Genomic DNA, 22,817 nt, shown 5'->3' with positions numbered 1-22,817 from the left:
CTAAGAGTTTATCTATTTGATTACATCAAAATTAAGAATTTTTCTTGATCAAAGAACGGCAAAGACAAAATTAACAGATGGCCAAATAAGAAGATATCTGCAAAGTCTAAACATAATAAGGAGTAAATATCTATACTATAAAATGACTTCTGCAAGTCAACAGCAACAACAAAACAGATATCAACTCCAACAGAAAGTGGCAAAGATAGGAATAAGCAATTTACAGAAGAAGCTATATGTATAAGAGATACTCAAAATCATTAGTAATCCATGAAATACAAGTTAAAACAACAAGATATCACTTTGCACTTAGGAGACTAGAAAACATGGAAGAGCTGGTGGACTGTGAGGATATAGTAGCCTTCACACAAGAAAGATTATACTGCTTCATAAGTGCACATGTATGAAGATGTTCACTGCAGCAATATTTGAGGTGTTAGGGAGTAGGGACAGCCTGGGTATCCACCCAGTACACAGAGAGCAGGTAGGTAAAGACTGTGGTAGATGTACAAGATGTACACAGCACGGAGTGGAGTGCAGCCTTCAGAAGCAGAGAACTAGACATACACATAGCAACATAGATCTTAAAAAAACAGTACTTACAGGAAAAAGAAGGAAAATGAATTAAAGCATTACAAATTAAAATACATGCATATAAAACAAACACTCCCAGTTTGTGTGATCCTAGATGGACAAAAAAAGAAACACATTCAGTGCATTAGAATGAGCACCTATGAGGCATGAGGTGACTGGGAATGGGATAAGAGAATTAAAAACAAAAGCAATCTTTCAGACTCCTTGCATGTTACAAAAGAATAATTCAAATGACCTAGGATAAACACAAAATTAGAATTGTTTCCTTCCCCAAAGTTCCCAATTTTCCAAACAACAAAAGCTACTCTGGTTGCCAGCTCTGTTGATGAGTAACAGCTTTTCATCCTTTTTTCAATCAGGAAGGGAAAATTCAGGGATCAGCAAAGTCCGGAAAGGATCAGCAGAGAATATTTACGAAACAGTGTTTTTGTTCTCATGACCTGACAACCTGACTGAAAAGACCTGACTACCTCTTGATTTGGGATGATTCAGCTAAGGGCAGGCTGGTGTTAAGTTTTCAGGTCATCTGAACCTATTTACTTTTAGAACCTCTTCCTGCGTCTCTTGCCTCCCTGTAGAAATACCTTGCACCACTTGGAATCTTAAAATTGTTGAGCTAGAGGGGGTCCAGTTATTCTACAGAGGAGGAAACAAAAGCCCAGAGAAGAATTATGGTTTGGGGTCACACAGGTAGTATGAAAAGGAAGGTGTCCCTGATTCAGCCTTTGTCCCATTTCTGTTGATTCTCAACCCAGTAGCTGGGGTGATCCTTTCAACACATAAGTCATCAAGAGCTTCACTGTGCGAAACCGTCCAATGCCTTCCCCTCACTCAGAGTAAAGGCCAAAGTCCATACAATGGCCTGCACTGATGTGCCCCTCCCCTCTCCCACTGCCTCTCATCTGTGGTCACTTCCCCCTCACCCACACCACACCGCCCGGCCTCCATGACCTTGCTGTCCCTCACACATGCCACACATGCTCCTGCATCAGGGCTTAGCACCTGCTCATCCTCTGCCGCCTGCTCACTCCAAGGTTCCTTCAAGTCTCAGATCAAAAATGACCTCAGTAGAGGCCTTCTCTGACCCCTCTGTATGAAAAGTAAACCCCCCACCATATACACACACTTACCATCTCCTACTGACGCTGCTTTAAACTTCTCCATCGCATTATGGTCCTCTGACCTTCTATCCATTCACGTATTTATTTATCGTCTGCCTCCACCCCACTACAATGTCTGTTCCACAAGGGCTGTGTCTATTTTGCTCACCACCTCATCCTCAGCACCTACAACAGTGCCCAGCACATACAGTGAGTATCTGTTGAATGAATGGAGTCAGGACCAAAATCCATGGCTTCAGACCCCTAGCACAATGTCCTGCCTGCCCTGCTGTGCTGGTTCAGTTCTTGATGGTCACATCCTTCAGTCAGAAGAAAACACCTACAAATCTGAAAACGAATACACGTTAGCTACTCTATGTGTATTTTACCTCCCATGGCTGCCTTTTATAGCACTGAGGATAAAGTGCCTAACCAAAAGTTAACATCTCCTTTGTTTAACAGCTGTTTCATTATAGAGCCTCTCTCCATATATGATTTTATGGCTGCTATCAATACTTTAGACCCTTTTGCCTTTCTAGGCAAGAGACTGATACGTCATGATTAACTCCTGACCAACAAAGACTAAGTTAACCAATCTTGAAAATTAGCTTATTCAAATGTTTTCCTGAGCTGGGTATAATAAGGAACTACTTCATATTAATTGAACTAATGTTGTAAAACTTTTCAGAAGTATTCTGAATGAATTTTAAGGATGCTTTGGCAAAGGACCAAGCGCACTTGAGAATCTCACAGGAGATAACCTTGTAATAATGCCATGTTGTAGGTAATACATTAACTGACTTCAGAAATGACAGAATAATAAACCTAGACAATAAGTCAATCTTTATAGCTGGCAATAAGTATGCAAGCCTCATTTGCATTCATTCTATCATAATTGCTTTTATTTATCCATTAAAAAAATTCCCCCCAACAAATTTAACACTGAAGTATTCACAGTTTGAAATATCACTTTTTTAGCCCAACACTGATAAAAGTGATTCGGAGGGTTGGGAATAAGAATGAATCTGCAGCTTCACCATGCATCATGCACATAGGATTTCCTTCTGAGACGAAGGCTTCCTATGCTGCAGTCTCCAAGCATAGAGAAGATAAAAACCTCAACCTGGTGCACTTGACCCTTTTTCAGAACCAGAGTCTCATGGAGTCTTTATTCTAAAAATGAGTATCTACCCTTTGTTTTTAGGAGATCTTAAATGCTGATTCAAGAATCATGATTTATCTTGTTCTCTAAGAGAAAAAGTAATCTAGGTTCAATCACTGCTTGAAGGAGGCTCTGCGGTGCAATGTGGATGAAAGAGAAATGTGAAGAGGGTCTCTGCAGCTAAGGGGGACCCTCAGAGAAGAAAGGAGCCGGGAAAGAGACAAAGATCAATGGAAACTAGAAGAGGGAGAGGCTCTGCCTGGGACTGCAAGACAAATAAATAACTGGTACTTATTTGGACAGAGTGTCCATAAAAATTATCACTAATCTCAGCCCCAAATATGCACAATATGAACACTGTATAAAAGTCATCTTATCGCATTCTCTGAGTCAGAACGTTCTTGCTTATTGAAAAAGTTATCGGTGGCACTACAGGGACCCCATTCCCAGGCCAGACTTGAGCTGTTCTCCACCATACACAAAGCACTCCATTTTAGTCTCTGAATTTAAGTTAATGAAACACTGAAGTATCTTTAATTTGAAAAATCAGTTTTCACTTATTTTAGCCCAACACTGACAAAGTGACTGAGAGAGTTGAGAATAATAATGAATTTGAAGATTTGCTATGCATCCTGCAGAATCTTTTAAAAACTTTTTTTCTTAAATGTTTTTGTTGCCACAATGAGCACCATGTGTTTCAAGTTAACGTGCAAAATCAGAGAACTCTAGAGATGGAAGGGGACCTTACAGGATCCTTTAATTCAGAGAAAAATAGGTGCCGAGGGGTCAACTAACTTGCTCATCACCTTGATTCTATTCATGCGGTGAGGGTAATAAAGACAGGACTAACTGACAAATGATGCCTGTATGCTGTCAGGTACTTCGGTCTTGCAAAATACTACTACAGAGTAATCAGTCCTACTCACCCCCTGTAACTCAGCTATGTATATAAGCACAGCTAAACTATGCTCAAACCCTAAATAGTATTACCACTAGCTTGACACATACCACAGCACTATTAATTATGAAAAGGAAGTGCTTCAGTGCAAGATACTCATATCTTATGCAGTAAAAGAATTACTGTAAAACAGACCTAAAGGCAAGTTACCAATATTATGAATACCGTGAGCGCCAAAAATAGGTACCCTTCATTATTGTATAAATGGGACAGCAAAGAATGAGACTGCATTTTAAGTTGTTTTGTTTTTGCACTTAAAATTTAACTCTACACCCCAAGCATTCTTCACAGCTCCTCATTTGCATCGGACCCTGGCCTGTTTGGTAACCCCAACAGTCCTTTATTCCAGTGACATTATCATTAGTCTTTGAGACACTGATACTTGGTGGACGTCAGTACCTGCAACAGGAATGCAGGTGTCCGTGGGTATCTGCAAAACCCCACCATAACCAAAGTTTCATCTCCAGCTAAACAGGTCTAACTTGCTTGGGAAACGCTGCCTCCCTTACTCGGGATCACAGGCTCCCATACCCGCTAGATGTGCGGCTTTGAGCATCAGTAAGATAAGGGGGCTGGGCTAATGCTGAATTCCTTTTCCAGCTCTCAAATCCCGCCTCACTGCCCGAGTGGCAGGGCGGTGCGGAGAAAAGAGCCCGGGGCTTGACACCATTTTAAAAGCCCACGTCCGCGTCCCTCTGCTCCCCCTCCAGCTCCCGGAGACCCACAGGGGCCCGCCCCGGCTGCGGGCGAGACGGGGGCGAGGAGGGCCCACGGCGCCCACCGCCGCTCTCGGGCTCCGGGCTGACCGAGCGCAGCGCCGCCTCAGGCCCAGCCGGGCGGCGCGTCCTTCGGGGCTCGGGGACCCTCCGCCCGCGGCCCCGGACAGCGACCCCGCTCCCCGCCCGGCCCCGGCCTCTGACCTGCTCTCCACCGCCCGGAGGTCCCTTGGCGCGGCGGGCAGCTGCGGCCGCCCGTCCCGGGCCGCTGTCACCTCTGTCCCTGGAAGCGGCGGGCGGGTAGATCCCGTGTGACTCAGCGCGCTGCCCCGCCTCCCGTTCGGGCTTCCGCCCCGGCCGGCCGCACGGCCCCGGGGGCGCCTCGCTCGGCTCCCAGCGCGCCCACCCCCGGCGCCCGCCCCGCGCTCGCCCCCTGGCGGCCAGCCCGGCCGCGCCCCCCCGCCCCGCGACGTCAGAGGGCGGCGCTCGGAGCACCTCCACCCGGGAAACTGAGGCACGAGGGCCCGCCCCCGCCTCGCCCCCAGACGCGGCCAGCGCAGCTCTGCCTCAGTCCTACGTGCAGCCCCGGCTAGGGGCGAGTTCCTTTTCCCCTTGCTGTTCCCTCAGCGCCCACACCACCCTCCAACCTAGAAAAAAGTCAAAATTCCATTTGGAGAAGTGCAATTCGATTCCTGTGTGTCTGTGATGCTGTCGTCTTTGCTACCCTGAGGCAGTTTCCTTTATCATGTCACACAGTACTCGCTGGTGCTCGCTTCTGTCTGTCCTATCCGTCCTCCGCCCCCGCCCCGAGGAAAGTCTCTTGGGACATCTTTGAGATTTTAAAAGCCAGAAATGGTAGAAAGCAAGAACTGGGCAGAGCTGAGAGAATACTTCCATCTCATTCGTGCATTACTCCCAGGCCCCCGGTAGGACTCCCTCTGTGTATTAAAGATCACAAAGTTCACTGCTTGGCTAAGTCGCTTGAGTCGCTGTGCAAGTTTCTGGGATCTGCTAGGAGATGCTGAAGAATGCAGCGAGTCTGTCACTGCATGTACAACAGAGATAATCCTTGATTGCAAAAATTTCATTGGGATACAGTATAGCATTTCTTCTTTCCTCTGCCTTTTAAAAACTGTGGTTAAATATACACAACATAAAAATTACCATTTTAACCATTTTTAACTGCAGTTTCAGTGGCGTTAAGTACATCCACATTGTTGTGCAACATCACCATCATCCATCACCAGAACTTTTTCATCTTTCCAAACCGCAACTCTGTACCCATTAAATTACTAACTCCTCATTCCCCAGCCCCTGGCAACCACCATTCTACTTTCTGTCTCTATGAATGTGACTGCTCTGGGTACCTCAGATAAGTGGGATCATACAATATTTGTCCTTTTGTGACTGGCTTATTCCACCTAGCATAATGTCCTCAAGGTTCGTCCATGGTGCAGTATGTGTCAGAATTTATTTCCTTCCTTTTTAAGGCTGAATAATATTCAATTGGATGTATATACCATATGTGGTTTATCCTTTCATCTTTTGATGGACATTTGGATTGTACCTTTTAGCTATTGTGTATAATGCTGCTATGCACAAGGGTGCCATGAAAGTGCATCAATAAGAATCCGTCCTTGGCCAGGCGCGGTGGCTCACGCCTGTAATCCTAGCACTCTGGGAGGCCTAGGCAGGTGGATTGCTCAAGGTCAGGAGTTCAAGACCAGCCTGAGCAAGAGCGAGACCCCGTCTTTACTAAAAATAGAAAGAAATTATCGGGCCAACTAAAAATATATATAGAAAAAATTAGCCAGGCATGGTGGCGCATGCCTGTAGTCCCAGCTACAGGGGAGGCTGAGGCAGGAGGATCGCTTAAGCCCAGGAGTTTGAGGTTGCTGTGAGCTAGGCTGATGCCACGGCACTCACTCTAGCCCGGGCAACAAAGCGAGACTCTGTCTCAATCAATCAATCAATCAATAAAACAAAACATCAAGATGTCTTAACATCCAACCTGTCAACAGAAAAGAACCCAAACTCTGTAAAATAATTTAAAGTGGTTTATTCTGAGCTGAGTATGTGTGACCATGGAGAGCCATGCCCAAGAAGCCTTGAGCAAGTGGTCTCGCTGTGGGTTGTGTCACAGTTTGGTTTTAATACATTTCAAGGAGACAGGAATTACATGTAAAGTCATAAATCACTACATGGAAGGTGTATGTTGGTTTGGCTGGAAGAGGGAGGACATCTGGAAGGGGAGACATTACAGGTTACAGGTGGGTTTAAACATTCTTTGATTTGTAATTGGTTAAAGAAATAAAGCTTTGTCTAAAGGCTTGGAATGTTTTAAGTTAAGGACTCAAGTGATCTATTAAGTAAATTGATGACTTGCAGGTGTGGTTTAAGCTTTGTCTTGCATGAGCTTAGGCCTGTTAATGAGTTACAAAGGATGTGTCCAAGAAGGGAGGGGGACAGATGAGGCATGTGTGACCTCCCTTTCTCTTGGCCAGCAGCTCAGCTTTAGGGTATTTCTGTGGTCCCCTTGACCAAGAGAGGGTCCATTCAGTCAGCTGGGGTGGCTTAAAATTTTATTTTAGTTCACAGACCCAATCTAAACTTATTTTCTTTCACCTAAGAGAGTCAATTTCGGAATGATCTGATGACTGAATCTCAGTCTTTGGAGGTGGGTCCTTTAGCAGGTAGACTAAAGTTCAAGAATTACTGTCCTAGGGTATTGCAAAGATTCTAAATCATCAAAGGCAAAATCACATTTTTTCACTCATCAACACAGACAAGACGGACTGTGCTTCTGTGATGCAACAGGTACTGTGCTGAGTGTTTGGGATTCAGCCTGACCAAGACTGACAAGCCTCCTGCCCTCTTAGAGCTCACATTTTAGAATGGGGTGTCAGACAATAAATAAATCAACAAATGATAAACCAGATAATCACGGGGTGTGGTGAGTGCTATGAAGGAAACAATCCAGATGATATGATAGATTAGATCATAGAGAATTAAACCCTAATGCCCTCGGCATCCATTGTTTGTAATGAATTAACTTCTATGCAACAAGAATGGTACAAGTTATATACAGGCCTTCAGAAAACTGAAAAAATAATCCATGTTCTGTGGTTTACGTGAGGAATCTAGGTTGATAAGGGCCAAAGTAACGGGTGGGAAGCTTCTCTGAATTAGAGAAGTCACCTCTGGGGATGTAAGATTTGCCTGAAACCTGAATAAGAAAGAATCAGCCAAGGAAAGAGGCAGGCTTTTCAAGCAGGAGAAACTGCAGGTGCAAGGTCTGAAGTGGAAAGCAAGTTGGTAAGTTGAAGGGACTGAAATGAAAATGATCAAAAGTGATAAGTGTGTGTGGAACTACCTTGTTAGCAATAAGGACAATATCTGCATTATAATATTAAAACTAACAAACATAATGGGTTTTTCCCCTAGATAATCCTCAGTAACCTAAAACACAGATTGGCTCAATTCTCATATATTTTGATTAATCTAATTGATTAAAACCATTTGGGTGTGTCATCCTTTGATCTCGTGTCTGAACAGAAATCCAACCCATCAGGATGTACTGCATCTGAAGTTCCATCATTGATATCATGAACTGCATCACCAACAGCATGGCTTGGCCCCAGATCAAAGCCACCTCCCTCTGGCTTCCCCCTGCAATGTACCACATTACAGCTGTGAACTGTTGTTAGCAATGGCAAGCTGATGAGAGTAGCAAGCTGCTGAAACTCATCAAAGCTGGCCTTGCTCATGGTGTGTCAGCCAGCTGTTAATCCTGGACTAGCCAGGGGCCTGGCTCCAGACGGGAAAGCAGTGCAGATAAAATAGTTAATATATTGTTATTACTATTATTAAAGAAGATGTCCAGCAACTTAGTGGTAGAATATAGAAGACACAGGTGTGCATCTTAAAATATTAGGCATCACACGGAAATACTATTAACTATTCATCAAAATGGTACCAGAATGCACCTGGAAGTCTCATGGCCGAGATTCAGAAAGGTGATAACTCAGTTGGACAGAGGTGGGCAGAGGAAGTCCAGTGCCCTCACAGGGAAGGGAGGAGTCCAGGATGGTTTTAACAGAGGGTATCTCTCTGGTGGACTTGTGCTAGGGCAAGGTCAACTCCTAGAAGAAGAAAACCGGCCATTTTGTTCCATTTAGAAATAGATCCTGGTTTGCGAGAGGAAAGCCAATTCCTGTTCTGTTCTTCCTAGAAGAGGAGGGACCCTGTGGGAAGCTTCTGAGTTCTTAAAAAAGAAAAATGACTATTATGTTTATCTTCAGGGCTGTTCTTACGTATTGATGTACTGCTGCCTTCTCCTCCTATCTACTTGCAGAAGCCTGAATTGGTTTAATGGAGAACAGGGAATTCTTTCACACTCAGAAGGAAAAACCAAACAGGCGACCAAATAAACAAATCTACCTTAAAATGCAAATGCCTAGTTGAGACAATACTTTGGGAAAAACTCATTATCTTTGTATGTCCATCAAGATATATCTAAATGACACTATCAGATCTTTTCCTATTTCCATACAGAGTCAAAAGAGAGAGAAAGGATTTGGGGATATGAATGGAGATGGGGAAGGAAGGACTGGAAAAACTGAAATACTAAAGACAATTTTACAGTAAATGTTTGTTAGGACCTGGCCTTATGTAAAGATTTTAGCTATCTTTTCTCTCTCTCTTTTTTTCTTTTTTGCAGAAAAAAATATTTATTACTCAAAGAAACAGAAGGATTCCCCATTTGAATAGAGTCAATAATTTTTAAAAAAAATAATTGATAAGTCATTTTTATTTTCTTTTCCTGGTTGTCCGTATTAATGAAACAAGATAAGTTTATCTTTTCCTTCTCTAAATAACATTGCTTGTTTTTTCTTAGCACATCTTTTTTACTTTATTTTATTTTTGTAAAGACAGGGCCTTGCAATGTTGCCCAAACTGGTCTCGAGTGATTCTCTCACCTCAGCCTCCCAAGTATCTGGGTTTACAGGTGAGAGCCACGGCACCTGGGTCCTTAGCATATACCCTGACGACAACCCAGCAAGGCAGTTACTGTTATCCTTTGCTTATAAAGGAGGAAACTGAGGCTCCATGAGGTTAAGTTGCTTCTGTAGTCCTTCCCACACTTCCCACACTTTAGTCGTTCCTATACCACTTTTTGTCATAATCTTTTACTCTCAGAAAACCATCATAATAATTCTTTTGGTTTGTTTGTTTTTGAGACAGGGTCTCACTCTGTTGCCCAGGCTAACCTCAAACTCCTGTGCTAAATAGATCCTCCCACCTCAGCCTCCTGAGTATCTGGGATTACATGCGTGTGCCACTGCAACCAGCTCTATTATAATAATTCTTGACTAAAGGGCATACCACCTTTCTGTTTTTTTAGTATTTTTATTTACATTTACTTACTTTAGGGGTGGGTAGGAAGGGGTAGATGATGTGTGTTGCTGCAGTGACGGATGCACTGAAGGCCCTCACTTCATCACAATGCAATGTAGCAATGTAGCAAAACTGCTCTTGTACCCCCCAGGAATATATACAAATAAAAAACAAAAAAATAAATTTACTCACTTTGTTTTTTAAGGGAAATACTGTACCACATCTATAAATGCAAGCAGAGATTGCAATTCAGATGAGGTAATCTTTAAAATAAATACAAGGGAAACAAAACTGTTATTAAGTTCTACTTCTGAGCCTGAGGCCTACTCTTTAGTTGTTAGAAAGTGAAACTAGCCAGTGTTAGTAAGTTAGGACCAAAAGAAATGTTTTCCTTGATATATCCAGAAAGATCTAAAGAAATTGAGAAAAGAATAACTTTTTAACTAAGAAATATATTGCCCAGGCAGTGCATCACCCAAAATTGGCTCTGGGCCGGGCGAAGTGGCTCACGCCTGTAATCCTAGCACTCTGGGAGGCCAAGGCGGGAGGATCGTTTGAGCTCAGGAGTTCGAGACCAGCCTAAGCAAGAGTGAGACCTCGTCTCTTCTAAAAATAGAAAGAAATTATATGGACAACTAAAAATATATACAGAAAAAATCAGCCAGGCATGGTGGCGCATGCCTGTAGTCCCAGCTACTGGGGAGGCTGAGGCAGGAGGATGGCTTGAGCCCAGGAGTTTGAGGTTGCTGTGAGCTAGGCTGATGCCATGGCACTCTAGCCCGGGCAACAGAGTGAGACTCTGTCACAAGAAAAAAAAAATTGGCTCTGTACTACCTGAATTGTCCCAAGAAACATCTTGAGTACCGCTTGTGATTCTGAACCACCCATATTTTGGGAAGTACCTCATTTGTCCAAGATATCCCAGTGTGTAAAGGGCAAAGCTAGGATTCGAACCACCACCTGCCAGATTTCAAAGTCTTTCCATTGTGCTCTTTGCATTGTGCAATGTGGGCTCCCCACTCAGCTAGTTGTGAAATTTTGCTCCAAATTGACCGTGTTTGCCTTCCCTCTGCAATGTTTTACCCTGGTCTATCTACAAGGCTTAGTAATGTGAACTTTAATGTCCCCCGCTGAAAATGTGTCAACATTTATCCCACACTCTGGAGGAAGCCAGAGTCCTGCAGGACTGTGCTGACTGGAATGTGACTCTGTGCTTCTTTCAGTCCCTGGATGCGTGACCTGTGTGAGCAGCTGGGCCACGTTGCTGTCTCTTGTCCACCTTGTGGCCAAGTTCATGCTCCCATCCCCGCCCTCTGTATGACAATGATCTGTTTGAAATTAATGTGCCACGTTTCACAGAAATGAGTCATCAACTTCACACCGTACACATAGTTCCTTAGCTGAGCAAAAGAGAGCACTGAACCCTATGTGGATTAGAATTCTCTGGTCTCCAACAGGGCTGGTCTCGACCACCACACACACTGTGGTGAGGAGGTGTCTGCCTCTCACTCTCCTTACAGATGCTGAGCTCACTGAACGCAGACTATTGGATTTATCTTTTATCCCTAGTGTCTAGCAAAGTGCCTGGCACATACGTGTGCCTAATAAATGTTTATTGAACGGTCGAGTTCACTTAAGAGTCACAGTAAAGGTTGTGAAATCAGTAGGTCAAAGAGCTATCCGAACCCCCATATTTATTGCAGCATTAGTCACAATAGCCAAGATACGGGATCAACCTACGTGTTGGTTGGTGGACAAATGGATGAAGGAAACGTGGTATATGTACACAATGCAATATTATTCAGCCATAAAAAAGAATGAACTCCTGTCCTTTGCGACAATATGGATGTACCTGGGGGACATAATGTTAGGTGAAATAAGCCAGACACTGAGAGACAAATACCACATGATCTTACTCACATGTGAAATCTAAAAAAGTTGAACTTACAGAAGTAGAGAGAAGAAAAGTGCTTACCAGAGGCTGGGAGGGGAAAGAGGAGGGGGAGATTGGGGGAGGTTGGTCAATGGGTATTAATTTGTAGTTAGATAGGAGAAATAAGCTCTGGTGTTCTATTGCACAGTAGGGTGACTGCAGTTAACAATACTGTATTGTATTATATATTTCAGAATAGCTAGAAGAGAGGATTCTGAATGTTTTCACCACAAAGAAATAAATGTCTGAGGTGACAGATTTGCTAATTACCCTGATTTGATAGTTACACAATGTATATATGTATCAAAATATCTCATTGTATCCTGTAACTACGTACAATTATTATATGTAAATTAAAAATAAAATGAAACAGGTGGGATGTGGTGGCTCACGCCTGTAATCTTAGCACTTTGGGAGGCCAAGGCAGAAGGATAGCTTGAGGCCAGGAGTTCAAGACCAGCCTGCACAAGAGTGAGACCCCATATCTACAAAAAAATAGAAAAATTAGCTGGGTGCAGTGGTGCACACCTGTAGTCCCAGCTACTTGGGAGGCTGAGACGGGAGGATCACCTGAGCCCAAGAGTGTGAGGTTGCAGTGAGCTATGATGACATCACTGTACTCTATCCCAGAGTGAGACCTTGTCTCCAAAAAAATTAAATAAATGAAATAAAAGAGAAAAAAGAGTCACAGTAAAATTAAAATGGTGCTTGAATTTAATAAAATTGTAATTCCCTTTTGTTGTTTTGTCTACAACCATCATTCTTCTTTATTTGGTAACAATATTTTGATTTTCTTTTTTAATGGGAACCACCAAAACTATCAGTCCACCCTCTTCCCCTTCCATCTTCCAGGAGTGGGCATATGACCCCAGAATGACAAATCAGTCACTGTGATAGTTTTAGGGATAGGCACAAAATCCAATTTGTGCTATTGAGAGTCAGGCTCAAGAATCAATATGGAGTGGGTGTGGTGGCTCACACCTGTAATCCCAGCACTTTGGGAGGCTGAGGTGGGAAGATCATTTGAGCCCAGGAGTTTGAGACCAGCCTGAGCAACATAGTGAGACCTGTCTCTACAAAAAGTAAAATAAATTTTCTGAGCACGGTGGTGCATGCCTATAGTCCAGGCCACTTGGGAGGCTGAGGCAGGAGGATAGCTCGAGCCCAGGACTTCGAGGCTGCAGTGAGCTATGATCCAGCCACTGTACTCCAGCCTGGGCAACGGAGTGAGACTCCATGTCTTAAAAAAAAAAAAAAAAAAGAATCAATACCTTGTTGCTGGGCTGTGTTAAGTAAAGGTTACAGGAGGCCATTGGTTGGGAGTGAGCTCTGCACTATCTGCACCAGGCCCATCAGATCAAACCAAAATGTAGTTACTCCTGCTGAAGTTCCACCAAGCTGAAACGAAGTTGTTTATCTGACCTCGCAAGAAAGCAGGAGATAGATAGTAGCCAAATCCCCAAACAGGCCAGTTTTAAGTCCCCTCTGCTTTAACCTTTACAAGGCGAGTAAGTTTAAAATGACCAATCTGCTTTTTGTTCTCTATTTCTGCTTTCTTCAGCCCTTAGCTGCCCATAAAGTCAACTTCTTTCTACTCACCCATGTTACAGAATGAGATGTTGTCCAATTCTAGAATTGCCAGTAAAAGCCAATTAAGATCTTTACATTTGCGGTAATTTTGTCTTTCGACAGCTGGGAGAATTTAAGCTTAAAGGAGCTGTTGGTCATCTCACCTCATGGGAAGAGACTGTGAGAGTGAAGATGATGAACTCAAGAAATGGAGAGAGATTCCAGACCACATAACCGGGGCACCTGGACCCAGCTGTCTGGAATCTCCACTTATAAATTTTAAATCATATGCTGCTAAAGTTCTCATTTTTAAACTACTGGCTCACAGATGCCAGTCTGAGATGAAACAGTTACCATTCCTTAGCAAAATAAGAAAAACAATTTAATTTACAAGACATTTTTATTCTGAGATTATAACTCTCCTAATTTTTGGCATTAAAGTGTGAATTGATGGTGAGAGTAGATAGCAATTTTTAAAAATGTTCTTAATAGAAAATTAGAAAGTTAGTGGGAACTTTGTCATCCCTCCATTTAAAAAAATTTATTTTTTAAAATAAAAGTCTTCCATAAACTATGTGAAATAAAGGCCTACTATAAACTATATGTGTAAAATACTATATTTGGATATACCAAAAAAAAAAAAGGAATAAAATTGTGGTCATTTTATTTCTTAGTTTATTTACACTTCAGCTGATTCCAGAAAGGATTTAAGGAAACTTACTTGACTCCTTTGATCTGGTGCCCAGGATGGACTCTTCATTCCTAAGGCCTCACATGGGACAATCTAAAAGGAAGTCAAAGAGGCCTCTTCTCCCTCCTGTGGGGTGAACCCGAATCCAAGAGACGGCTTTATCTGCCTGGTCCCTGAGCCGTGCTGTAGGGTGCAGAGGCACATCAGCAGAAACAAGCACCACCCTGAGGGCTTTTTCTGGGCTGCTGCCACCTACCCCTCACTGGCTCCAGGCTCCTGCTTCTCAGGTGAGGCAGCTACATCCCACCTGCGGCAGGGCCTGATGGGGTGGGGTGAAGGGCTGCAGGGAGGGTGTGGGAAGGGAAGAGAATGAAGGGAGGAGAAAAAAAGACCCACGAATGGAAGGGTCATGGGGCAGATCATTAAGTGGTGAGGGGAGGAATGAGAGAAAGTGGGGGGGAGAGCCTTTATAAATAGTGGAATTTAACTTCTGGGAGGAGGGAGAGGATTGATGTTTGTTCAGGCATCTGCCCAGGGGGAATGTGTCCTCATGGTTTAATAGCCAGAATGAGTTAGTGTTCAAGCAGACGGCCCATTCCAGGCAGAGGTGGGCGTGATGGATGCCGGGTGTGTGCAGGGACGGTGTGAGTGAGACAGAGGGTGGTATCCCATGTGCGAAGATAACACTCACGATACAGGAACTTTGACTTCTCCGGTTCTGATGGCTGACTCGTCCCAAGCCGTGCTGTCCCACTTTTTAGATCCTTGCTTTCGAGATGGCTGCTTGGGTTTAGGGGTGTTTTCTGTGGCTATGGAAAAAGTGAATCTCATTGGCTTACTCATGACTAGACTCAATGTGGTTTGGATGCTGCGCTGTCTTGGGCCTGTGCTGAGTTCGACCTCTAGCATGTTGAGATCATAAAATTGGGAAACTAAGGGCGCACACACACACACACACACACACACACACACACACATACACACACACACCCTTAGATCCAGGAGATGCAGCCACTAGAACCAGCCAGGCTCTTTCCTGCCGCACAGCTCTTGGGCTTGCTTTTCTGGAACTTTCACTCCTACTCGTTATAAGCCTTCCTTCTCAGGAATTACCCTTCACATCTCAGCCCAAATATCACCTCTCAGATAAATCTTCCCTAATAGTCCTATCCCAAAATTCTCCTAGCATTTCCTATCTCAGCACCTCTTCTCAGATATTAATTTTTTAAAATGTATTTGTGTATTATATTAACTTGTTTATTCTCTGTCTCTCCCTCCAAAACCCTCCAACTACAAAAAGGTAGGACCCATGTCTCTCTGGTTCCCCCACTTTCTCCCCTACTCTCCACACGGGGCTGATTCATAAGTGGGACTCAACTATTGGTCGGATGAATAAATGAATTCACTGCTCTGTGCTACTGCTATGATCCCTTTCTACCCACAGAGCACTCCCGACACCAAATGTGTGTGCTTTTCCACACCAATAACCAATTCTCCAACTTTCCAGACACCGAGTGTCCAGCAATTCAATTCAATTCTGACGCCACCTACTTGGACTTACGGTCAGACCCTACAGGGTATAGGGCTCGGTCCCACAACTGCCCCCACCTCAGACAACAATCACAAGCCCAAGCCTCCCAGAATTCTGACCCACCAGCTATAAATTGGGGTTTATAGGCCTCCTTGGGTTTGATAATTTGCTACCATGGCTCACAAAACTCAGGGAAGTGCTTCACCGTTACCAACTAGTCTATTATAGTGAAATTAAGTAATTCAAAATCTAAGCGATTGGAACTCTAAATTATTTTGAGCCTTAAAGAAATGTGATTATGGGGCCGGAGTCTTGGGACAGACAGCTGTATTCAGGCAGCTGTAACCTTTGTTTCTCTGATTATAGATTGGCCTTGTTCCTTGTCTGCATTGTTTTGTAAAAGGTTGTAAACAACTGAAGGGCACCAGGGAAGACCCCTTCCCTATCCAATGTTGATCTTTAGAGATTAACCTTCCTCTTAACTTTCTCGCACAGACTTCATGGTGATAGATCACGTTGTCTTAAGATGGAATGTTAAATACACTCTTCTAAATTGGAAAGGAAATGAAAACCAGCTATGAAGAAAAGAAAACAAACTAATTTGTTGTAACTCTTAAACCAGCTTTGTCTTGAAGATGTTGTAATCCTGTTAAATTTCTTTGTCTTTTTCCTCTATAAACAAGAATTTAACAAGAATTTAACCCAATTCTCTGAAGTCTGTATACCCTCGAATGGCCATTCCCAGCTTTTTGCTTAAATAAACTCTTTAAAACAGGATTCTGATTCTTTTTGATTATTTCAGGTTGACGTTATAAAGGATGCAAATGAACAGCCAGAGGAAAAGGCACATGGGGTGGGGTCCAGAAGGGTTCAGAGCACAGGGGTGTCTGTCCCTGTAGAGTCGAGTGTGCCACTCTCCACGCATGTGGCCAAATTCACCAACCTGGAGGGTCCCCCAACCCCTTCTTTTAGGACTTTTTATGGAGGTTCCATTATGTAGGCATGATTGAATAAATCATTGGCCATTGGTGATTAAGTCAATCTCCAGCCCTTCTCCCCTCCCTAGAGGTAGTGGGGAGAGTGAAATACCCAACCTTCTAATCATAGGGTTGGATCCTCGGGCAAGCAGCCCCATCCTGCAGCTATCTAGGGGCTTACAGCATGTGTGATTGAAATTCAGGGGCTTGCTATGAGCAACAAAAGATGATCCTATCGCCCCATCACGCAGGGATTTAGGAGGGTTTTAGAAGCTCTATGCCAGAAGGACAACCAAATATATATTTCTTATTAGGTCACAATATCACACTCTGAATTCATTTCCTGTAGGACCACAGTCATACAGGCTCACGGAACTGAACTCTGCCAACAATCTGAGTGAGTTTGGGCCAACACTTTGAGGGGAGCTGTGTGAGACCTAAGCAGAGGATCCAGAGTCCTGAACAATGGAAATGATGAGATGACACATTCATGTGGTTTCAAGCCTCTAAATGTGTGCTAATTTGTTGCACTGCAATAGAAAACTGTTTATAAACTATCTCAATTTTTTGGGTAAATTAGATAGAATATCAATAAGTAAAATGCAAATTATCAATTGTGATCACCATACTGAGTGGCATAGCTGCCATGTTCCTGTGTTCTGTTTTTTAACAGAAACAAGCTTGATACCATTCTATTGAGATTTTGTTTTAAAATAAATTTTCAAATTGTGGGAGACTGTGTTTGGCTATTTGAGAGGGCTCCTGCTCTACTTTTTCTTCAAAGTGTCCTAAAGGTGGATAGAAGAGGTTAGGACGTTACATGTTGCTTGTTGATTTGAATCCTTTGGGAAAGGGATTAGATGCCCGGCTTGAAGAAGAGCACTCCTGTCTAGAGAGGCTCTGGACACTCTTCACTGTTTATTTTCCTTTAGGATGTGTGCCAATCCTGCCTGTCTGCTGGGGGAGCACAGGAACCTCAGCCCAGGATGTGGCTCCCTGGTACAATGAGTACTTTAAGTTAAAGCCCCCTAGAGATCAACAGATGCTGGAAGAGTCACCTACTGGATAAAGTTGACTACACCTGTCCTCTTATTTAAAAAGTGTTGTACGTTTTGTTTTTTCCCGTGTTTTGTTTTATAAATATTCACTCAAGACAGGAACGTGGCAGCTATGCCACTCAGTATGGTGATCACAATTGATAATTTGCATTTTACTTATTGATATTCTATCTAATTTACCCAAAAAATTGAGATAGTTTATAAACAGTTTTCTATTGCAGTGTAACAAATTAGCACACATTTAGAGGCTTGAAACCACATGAATGTGTCATCTCATCATTTCCATTGTTCAGGACTCTGGATCCTCTGCCTAGGTCTCACACAGCTCCCCTCAAGGTGTTGGCCCAAACTCACTCAGATTGTTGGCAGAGTTCAGTTCCGTGTGGCTGTATGACTGTGGTCCTTGTGTCCTTGCTAGCTGTTGATCGGGGACCTCTCTCAGCTCCTAGAGGCTGCTCCTCTTCATAGGCAGTTCACACCCCAGCTATCCGCTTTCCTCCTCCAGGCCAGCCCGAGAAAACGCTCTGCTTCTAAAGGGCTCACCGGATTAGGCCAGGCCCACCTGAGATCATCTGTCTTTAGATTAGCTCAGAATCAACTGGGTTGAGGCTTTAATTATATCTACAAAACCCTTTTGCCTTATAACATAATTATAAGAGTGATATCTCATCATATTTACGGATTTCACCCACATGCCAGGGAAAAGGATTATACAAGTCCCCTGAGAATTCTATCATGGTTTCTAAGAAAAAAATAGATGTGAAAAATTATTAACACTAGATAAAAGAAGAAAAATAATGAAAGAGGCAAGAAGGATAAAAAATGTGAAAATGATCTTGGAGATGATTCACTTAGCAAACACGCATGATGTGATTATATACGCCAGCCACTATTGCGAGGGCGGGGCAGACAAAGGTGAGAAGACGGCATGGTCACAACTTACCAGAGCAGAAACCCACTGGCAGAAACCTCTGTGGGAACCAGCACCAGGTCCAGAAGTCAGCAGGTGTCATCCTGTCTGAAAACTGGAAATTCTCCTATCTCAAGTGAGGAGGGGAATTACTGGGTCATGAAATCTTCAACTTGGAAGGAAAAATGCCAGGAAGAACAAGGAACTAATAAAGCTCTTCCAGTACATGAGGTAGAAAAAAAAAAAAAAAAGAAAACAAATGGAAAAGACAGGGAGGGGGGGCTTGGTTCAGCCTCTCAGGAGACTGCCTCACTCCCAAATGCCTGTTTACACCCCTGAGTCCTCGATGTCAGACTCCCTGGCTTGCGGTGGGCCAGCCTGAGGGATGATCCTCTGGGAGAGTGTGGGCCAGGAGCTGCCTTCCCCACTCCTGACTGATTTATAAAGGTGTCACCTTTAATCCCCACAAACTCCAAGTGAGGTAGATATTATTTCTATTTTGTTTCCCAGGTAAGTAACTGACTCAGAGAAGGTAATATATTTGCTCAAGGTCACACACCAAATGAGGAACAGAATCAGGGTCTAAAACCTGTGCCCTTAATGATGGTGTTCTACCCCTTCAGCATGGCATTCTCTGCAGAAGATTTCCTCCTTAAAATGAAATTCCAGATATAAAATAGAAAGGGTACCAGCCAGGAAAATGCTGAGCCCGTAGTCGGAGGACTTTTTTCTTATCTTGTTATCCCTGCCCACCCTGCCACCACCACCCTGTTAGTTTTGATTTCACATCCCTCCTCAGTATGTAGTGAGAAATTTTCATATGGTCACGACCAGACCCTGTATATTCTGTCTGATATTCCATCTGTATAATTAATCGCCTCCAGCTTGAGTGAATTGTACTCAGGATAATCTTTAGGATTTGGTTTGCAAACCTCATTTCCTTTGGTGCTTAAAACCCTCAGATGGCGGGCAGGGGGGATCTGACCTAGAGCACTGGAGTCTCAAAGAAGGCAGAGGAGCCGCAGGGAGCTGATGGGAGTCACTCTGGGGTTGCCTGGTGTCTCCCCACCGCTGTCGCCCTGCCTGGGCTCAGGCCCCCTTCTCACCTGGCTGTCAGCAGTCTCCTCACTGACTGTCCAGCCTCAGTCTCCCCCTGCCCCAGCCAGCTCTGCAGGCAGCAGCCTGGGCAATCATTCCAAATCCGATCTGCACTCCCCCAAGAAGAACCTTTCACTGGCTTTGTTTTCCTCAGGATAAAGTCCAAACTCTGCGATATGGTTCAAAGGTCTTTCACGATTTGGTCCCTCCCTACCGGCCGGCCTTGGCTTCTGGCACCTCACTTGGCTACCACCACACTGAGTTTCTTGCAGCTCCCTCAGAAAGCCACAGAGCTTCCACGAGCCCCAATACTTGCAGTATCCTCAGCCTGACTATTGTTTACCAGTTTCTTTCCGCCTGACCAATGCCTCTATCTGACTTCATTATTTCTCACCTTAGACTCCACCAGTTCTGGGATCCCTTTCCTGACCTTGCCAAGATTGGAGGACAGCCCTTCCCACTGGCTCTGCCCCCCTACCCCAGAGTGCTGGGATTACAGGTGTCAGCCACACTGCCTGGCCTACACCTCTTGTTTTCTGACAGGTGTGAGAATACAGTTAGCCCTCCGTATCTGTGGGTTCCCATTCAACCAACAGCAGACCAAAAATATTTGGAAAAAATACAATTAAAAAAAATATAGATTTTAAAATATCATACGACAACATAGTTATTACATAGTTTTTATGCTGAATTAGGTGTGATAAGTAATTTGGAGATGATTTGAAGTATATGGGAGGATATGTATAGGTTATATGCAAATACTATTCCATTTTATAAAAGGAACTTGAGCAACCTCAGATTTTGGTATCCATGTGGTATTCGAGGGGGGTCCTGGAACCAATCTCCCGTGGATACCAAGGGATGGCTACACAGTCCTGAAGCACTTAACGACGGGGATATGTTCTGAGAAATGCATTGTTAGGCGATTTTGTTGTGCGAGCATCTGAGAGTGCACTCACACCAACCTAGATGGTGTAGCCTCCGACACACCTAGGCTCTGTGGTGTAGCCTATTGCTCCTAGGCTACAAACCTGTACTGCACATTACTGTTCTGAATCCTGTAGGCGATTGTAACACCATGGTAAGTTTGTGTGGATCTAAACATAGAAGAGGTACGGTAAAAATGCAGTACTATAATCTTACGGGACCACCATCATACATGCAGTCTGTCGTTGACTGAAACGTCATTATGCAGTGCACGGCTGTACTTATTTAGAGGAGCTAAATTGCTCAGTGGCAAGAAAGGGCTGTGCTAATTAGAGGTCCTGGTGGGAGGGGTGGGGGAGACTGGAGCCTGCCCTGTCTAACAGAGGCTGAGCCCTGAAATGGGGTGCATGGTAAAGAACCCCCACCATGCCCTGGGGAGAAGGGACTCAGGAACCTCCATGTGCCCAGTGAGGTTTATGAACTTGTGTGCTGCGAACTGTGTGATGAAAGACTACACATCCCTTTAAAATCTTTAGTAACATCTACTTTGCTCAATAACGCTTCTCACACAAATGGGTTCTTTCTGGGCAGCTCAGCGAGGTGGAGAGTGCCATTCCACACAGGCGTCTGCAGCATACTTACACATCCAGAAAATGTTTTGAAAGACGCATATTGTTTAAAGTGCCCGTGTGCAAAGATGGGTAGCCACGGGACTAGGTATTTGCGGGTCAAGTCTTTCTCTCATTGAGATGCTATTGGCTACTGCTGCCACGATCCCGGAGGGCGGATCCCTTCAGCATTTCAGTCGGCATTCAGAAATCTGCCCTAAGCACATGTTGCAAGCTCTGCGCCCTCCCGGACAAGGAGGGGCCCACCAGCCAGAGCCCGTCCCTGGATGCGCTGCGGCCCGGCACGCGCCCCCACCGCGCCCCGGCATGGGAAAACCTGCCCGAACGCTGCGGGACGCAGGCACCCCGCACCGGCTTCCATAGACTCTGAGTTCCTAACGATGGCCCAGAGAGGGCTCACCCCTGGAACAGACGGAGACCATTCCGGATTGTTCTGAATACGTTTATATTTAAATACGTCCCAGATAATAAAATAGAAAGGATGCTCCACCTGATCCGCGGGCAGGAGCGAAGGTTTTGGGCTTCAGGCGGGGCCTCTGGGGGGCTGCTGCGCCTCCGTTTCTTTCTTCCTGGCCGCCCGGGGCTGCGCTTTGGGCCTGAGCCTGCGCCCTCCGCCGGGCGCTCTCCTCGCGGGGCTCGCTGGGGCGACGCTTCTCCTGAGGTGGAAGTTAACCTGGGAGGGGGAAGCAGAAGCGAGGAGACCAGTCTGGCCCCTCTTTCGCCACAGTTCTGGGTTCTGAGGGCAGGAAGCTAGGGAGACTTATTACAGCAATGACCCGGAGCGGTGCCAGTGGTGTCATAGAGACCTGGCTAATATTCCCCCCAAATCGGTACGTGATCGCAGGTGATACACGGCGTGTGGCTGGATGAACTTAATCTACATTAATTTCATATGTATTTGAAAAAAGTTATATCTACACATCAAGTCATGATTTCACCAATATTACTGCTTGGGACAAGAGCTGTGGCTGATGGTGCTGTAATAACCCCCTTTATGCCGCCGGGGTGACTCACAGGTGCCGTGCTCAGGCATGTCAATGGGTGTCTCAGCCCTTCAGAACCAAACCTTCTGCCATAATTGTTTGGCAATATAGATAGTAGAAATGATAGAGTTAGTATGGATTCTCAAACTCCAAATTTCCACGTGCATTAATGCGTCCTCTCTCTCTCTGACTGTCCTCTCCCCAGTGAATCCTTTCGGCTCTGCATTGCAACTTCTTCCCTTCTGGCCATGGCACGCAGATGGAAGGATGCTTGTGACTGACAAGTGCGGGAGATTCTGGGCGTGGAGGAGCTGCAGAACCGTCCTGGCAGTGAAAGGAGAGGGAGCAGCAGTGTCCCAACCTCACTCCCCTGGGGCAGCCCTGGCTTTCCCCGCCCTTGGAGCAGCTTGAGCCGCGGAAGCCAGCTGGGAGTTAGAAATCATGCCACTGCCTGAGAGGCCTCTCTGTGGGGTTGTTTCCTGCCCCTTCCACAAAAAACCACCAGCCAGTTAGTTTTTCTGCTAGCTCCCCAAAGCAGGGAGGGGAGAATCAGAGACAACTGCACTGTGTTGTTTACTGTTTCC

The 22,817-nt window shown here is 44.7% G+C and overlaps 2 protein-coding genes across 7 annotated transcripts in view; both read right to left on the bottom strand.

The window, feature by feature from the left end:
* Positions 1 to 14,185, bottom strand: part of LOC123650139 (dynamin binding protein) — a 104,977-nt gene extending 90,792 nt beyond the window's left edge. For 2 of the 3 annotated variants that reach the window (XM_045568648.1, XM_045568651.1), the window contains exon 1: positions 14,151 to 14,185. The gene's annotated coding sequence lies outside the window, so the exon portion shown is untranslated. Of the gene's footprint in view, positions 1 to 4,734; positions 4,850 to 14,150 lie in introns of those variants that run through there. The other variant, XM_045568646.1, reaches the window with a different exon arrangement.
* CPN1 (carboxypeptidase N subunit 1) overlaps positions 14,169 to 22,817 on the bottom strand; it is a 39,269-nt gene continuing 30,620 nt past the window's right edge. For 2 of the 4 annotated variants that reach the window (XM_045568653.1, XM_045568654.1), the window contains exon 10: positions 21,930 to 22,557. In XM_045568653.1, the coding sequence (XP_045424609.1) occupies positions 22,363 to 22,557 (195 nt within the window). In that variant the 3' untranslated portion in view covers positions 21,930 to 22,362. The other 2 variants (XM_045568656.1, XM_045568655.1) reach the window with 2 other exon arrangements.

The sequence above is a fragment of the Lemur catta genome, chromosome 14, assembly GCF_020740605.2.
Source record: "Lemur catta isolate mLemCat1 chromosome 14, mLemCat1.pri, whole genome shotgun sequence".
Classification (NCBI taxonomy): domain Eukaryota; kingdom Metazoa; phylum Chordata; class Mammalia; order Primates; family Lemuridae; genus Lemur; species Lemur catta.
Note: the sequence above shows the minus strand (reverse complement) of the source record. Positions and strands in the feature narration are given on the sequence as shown.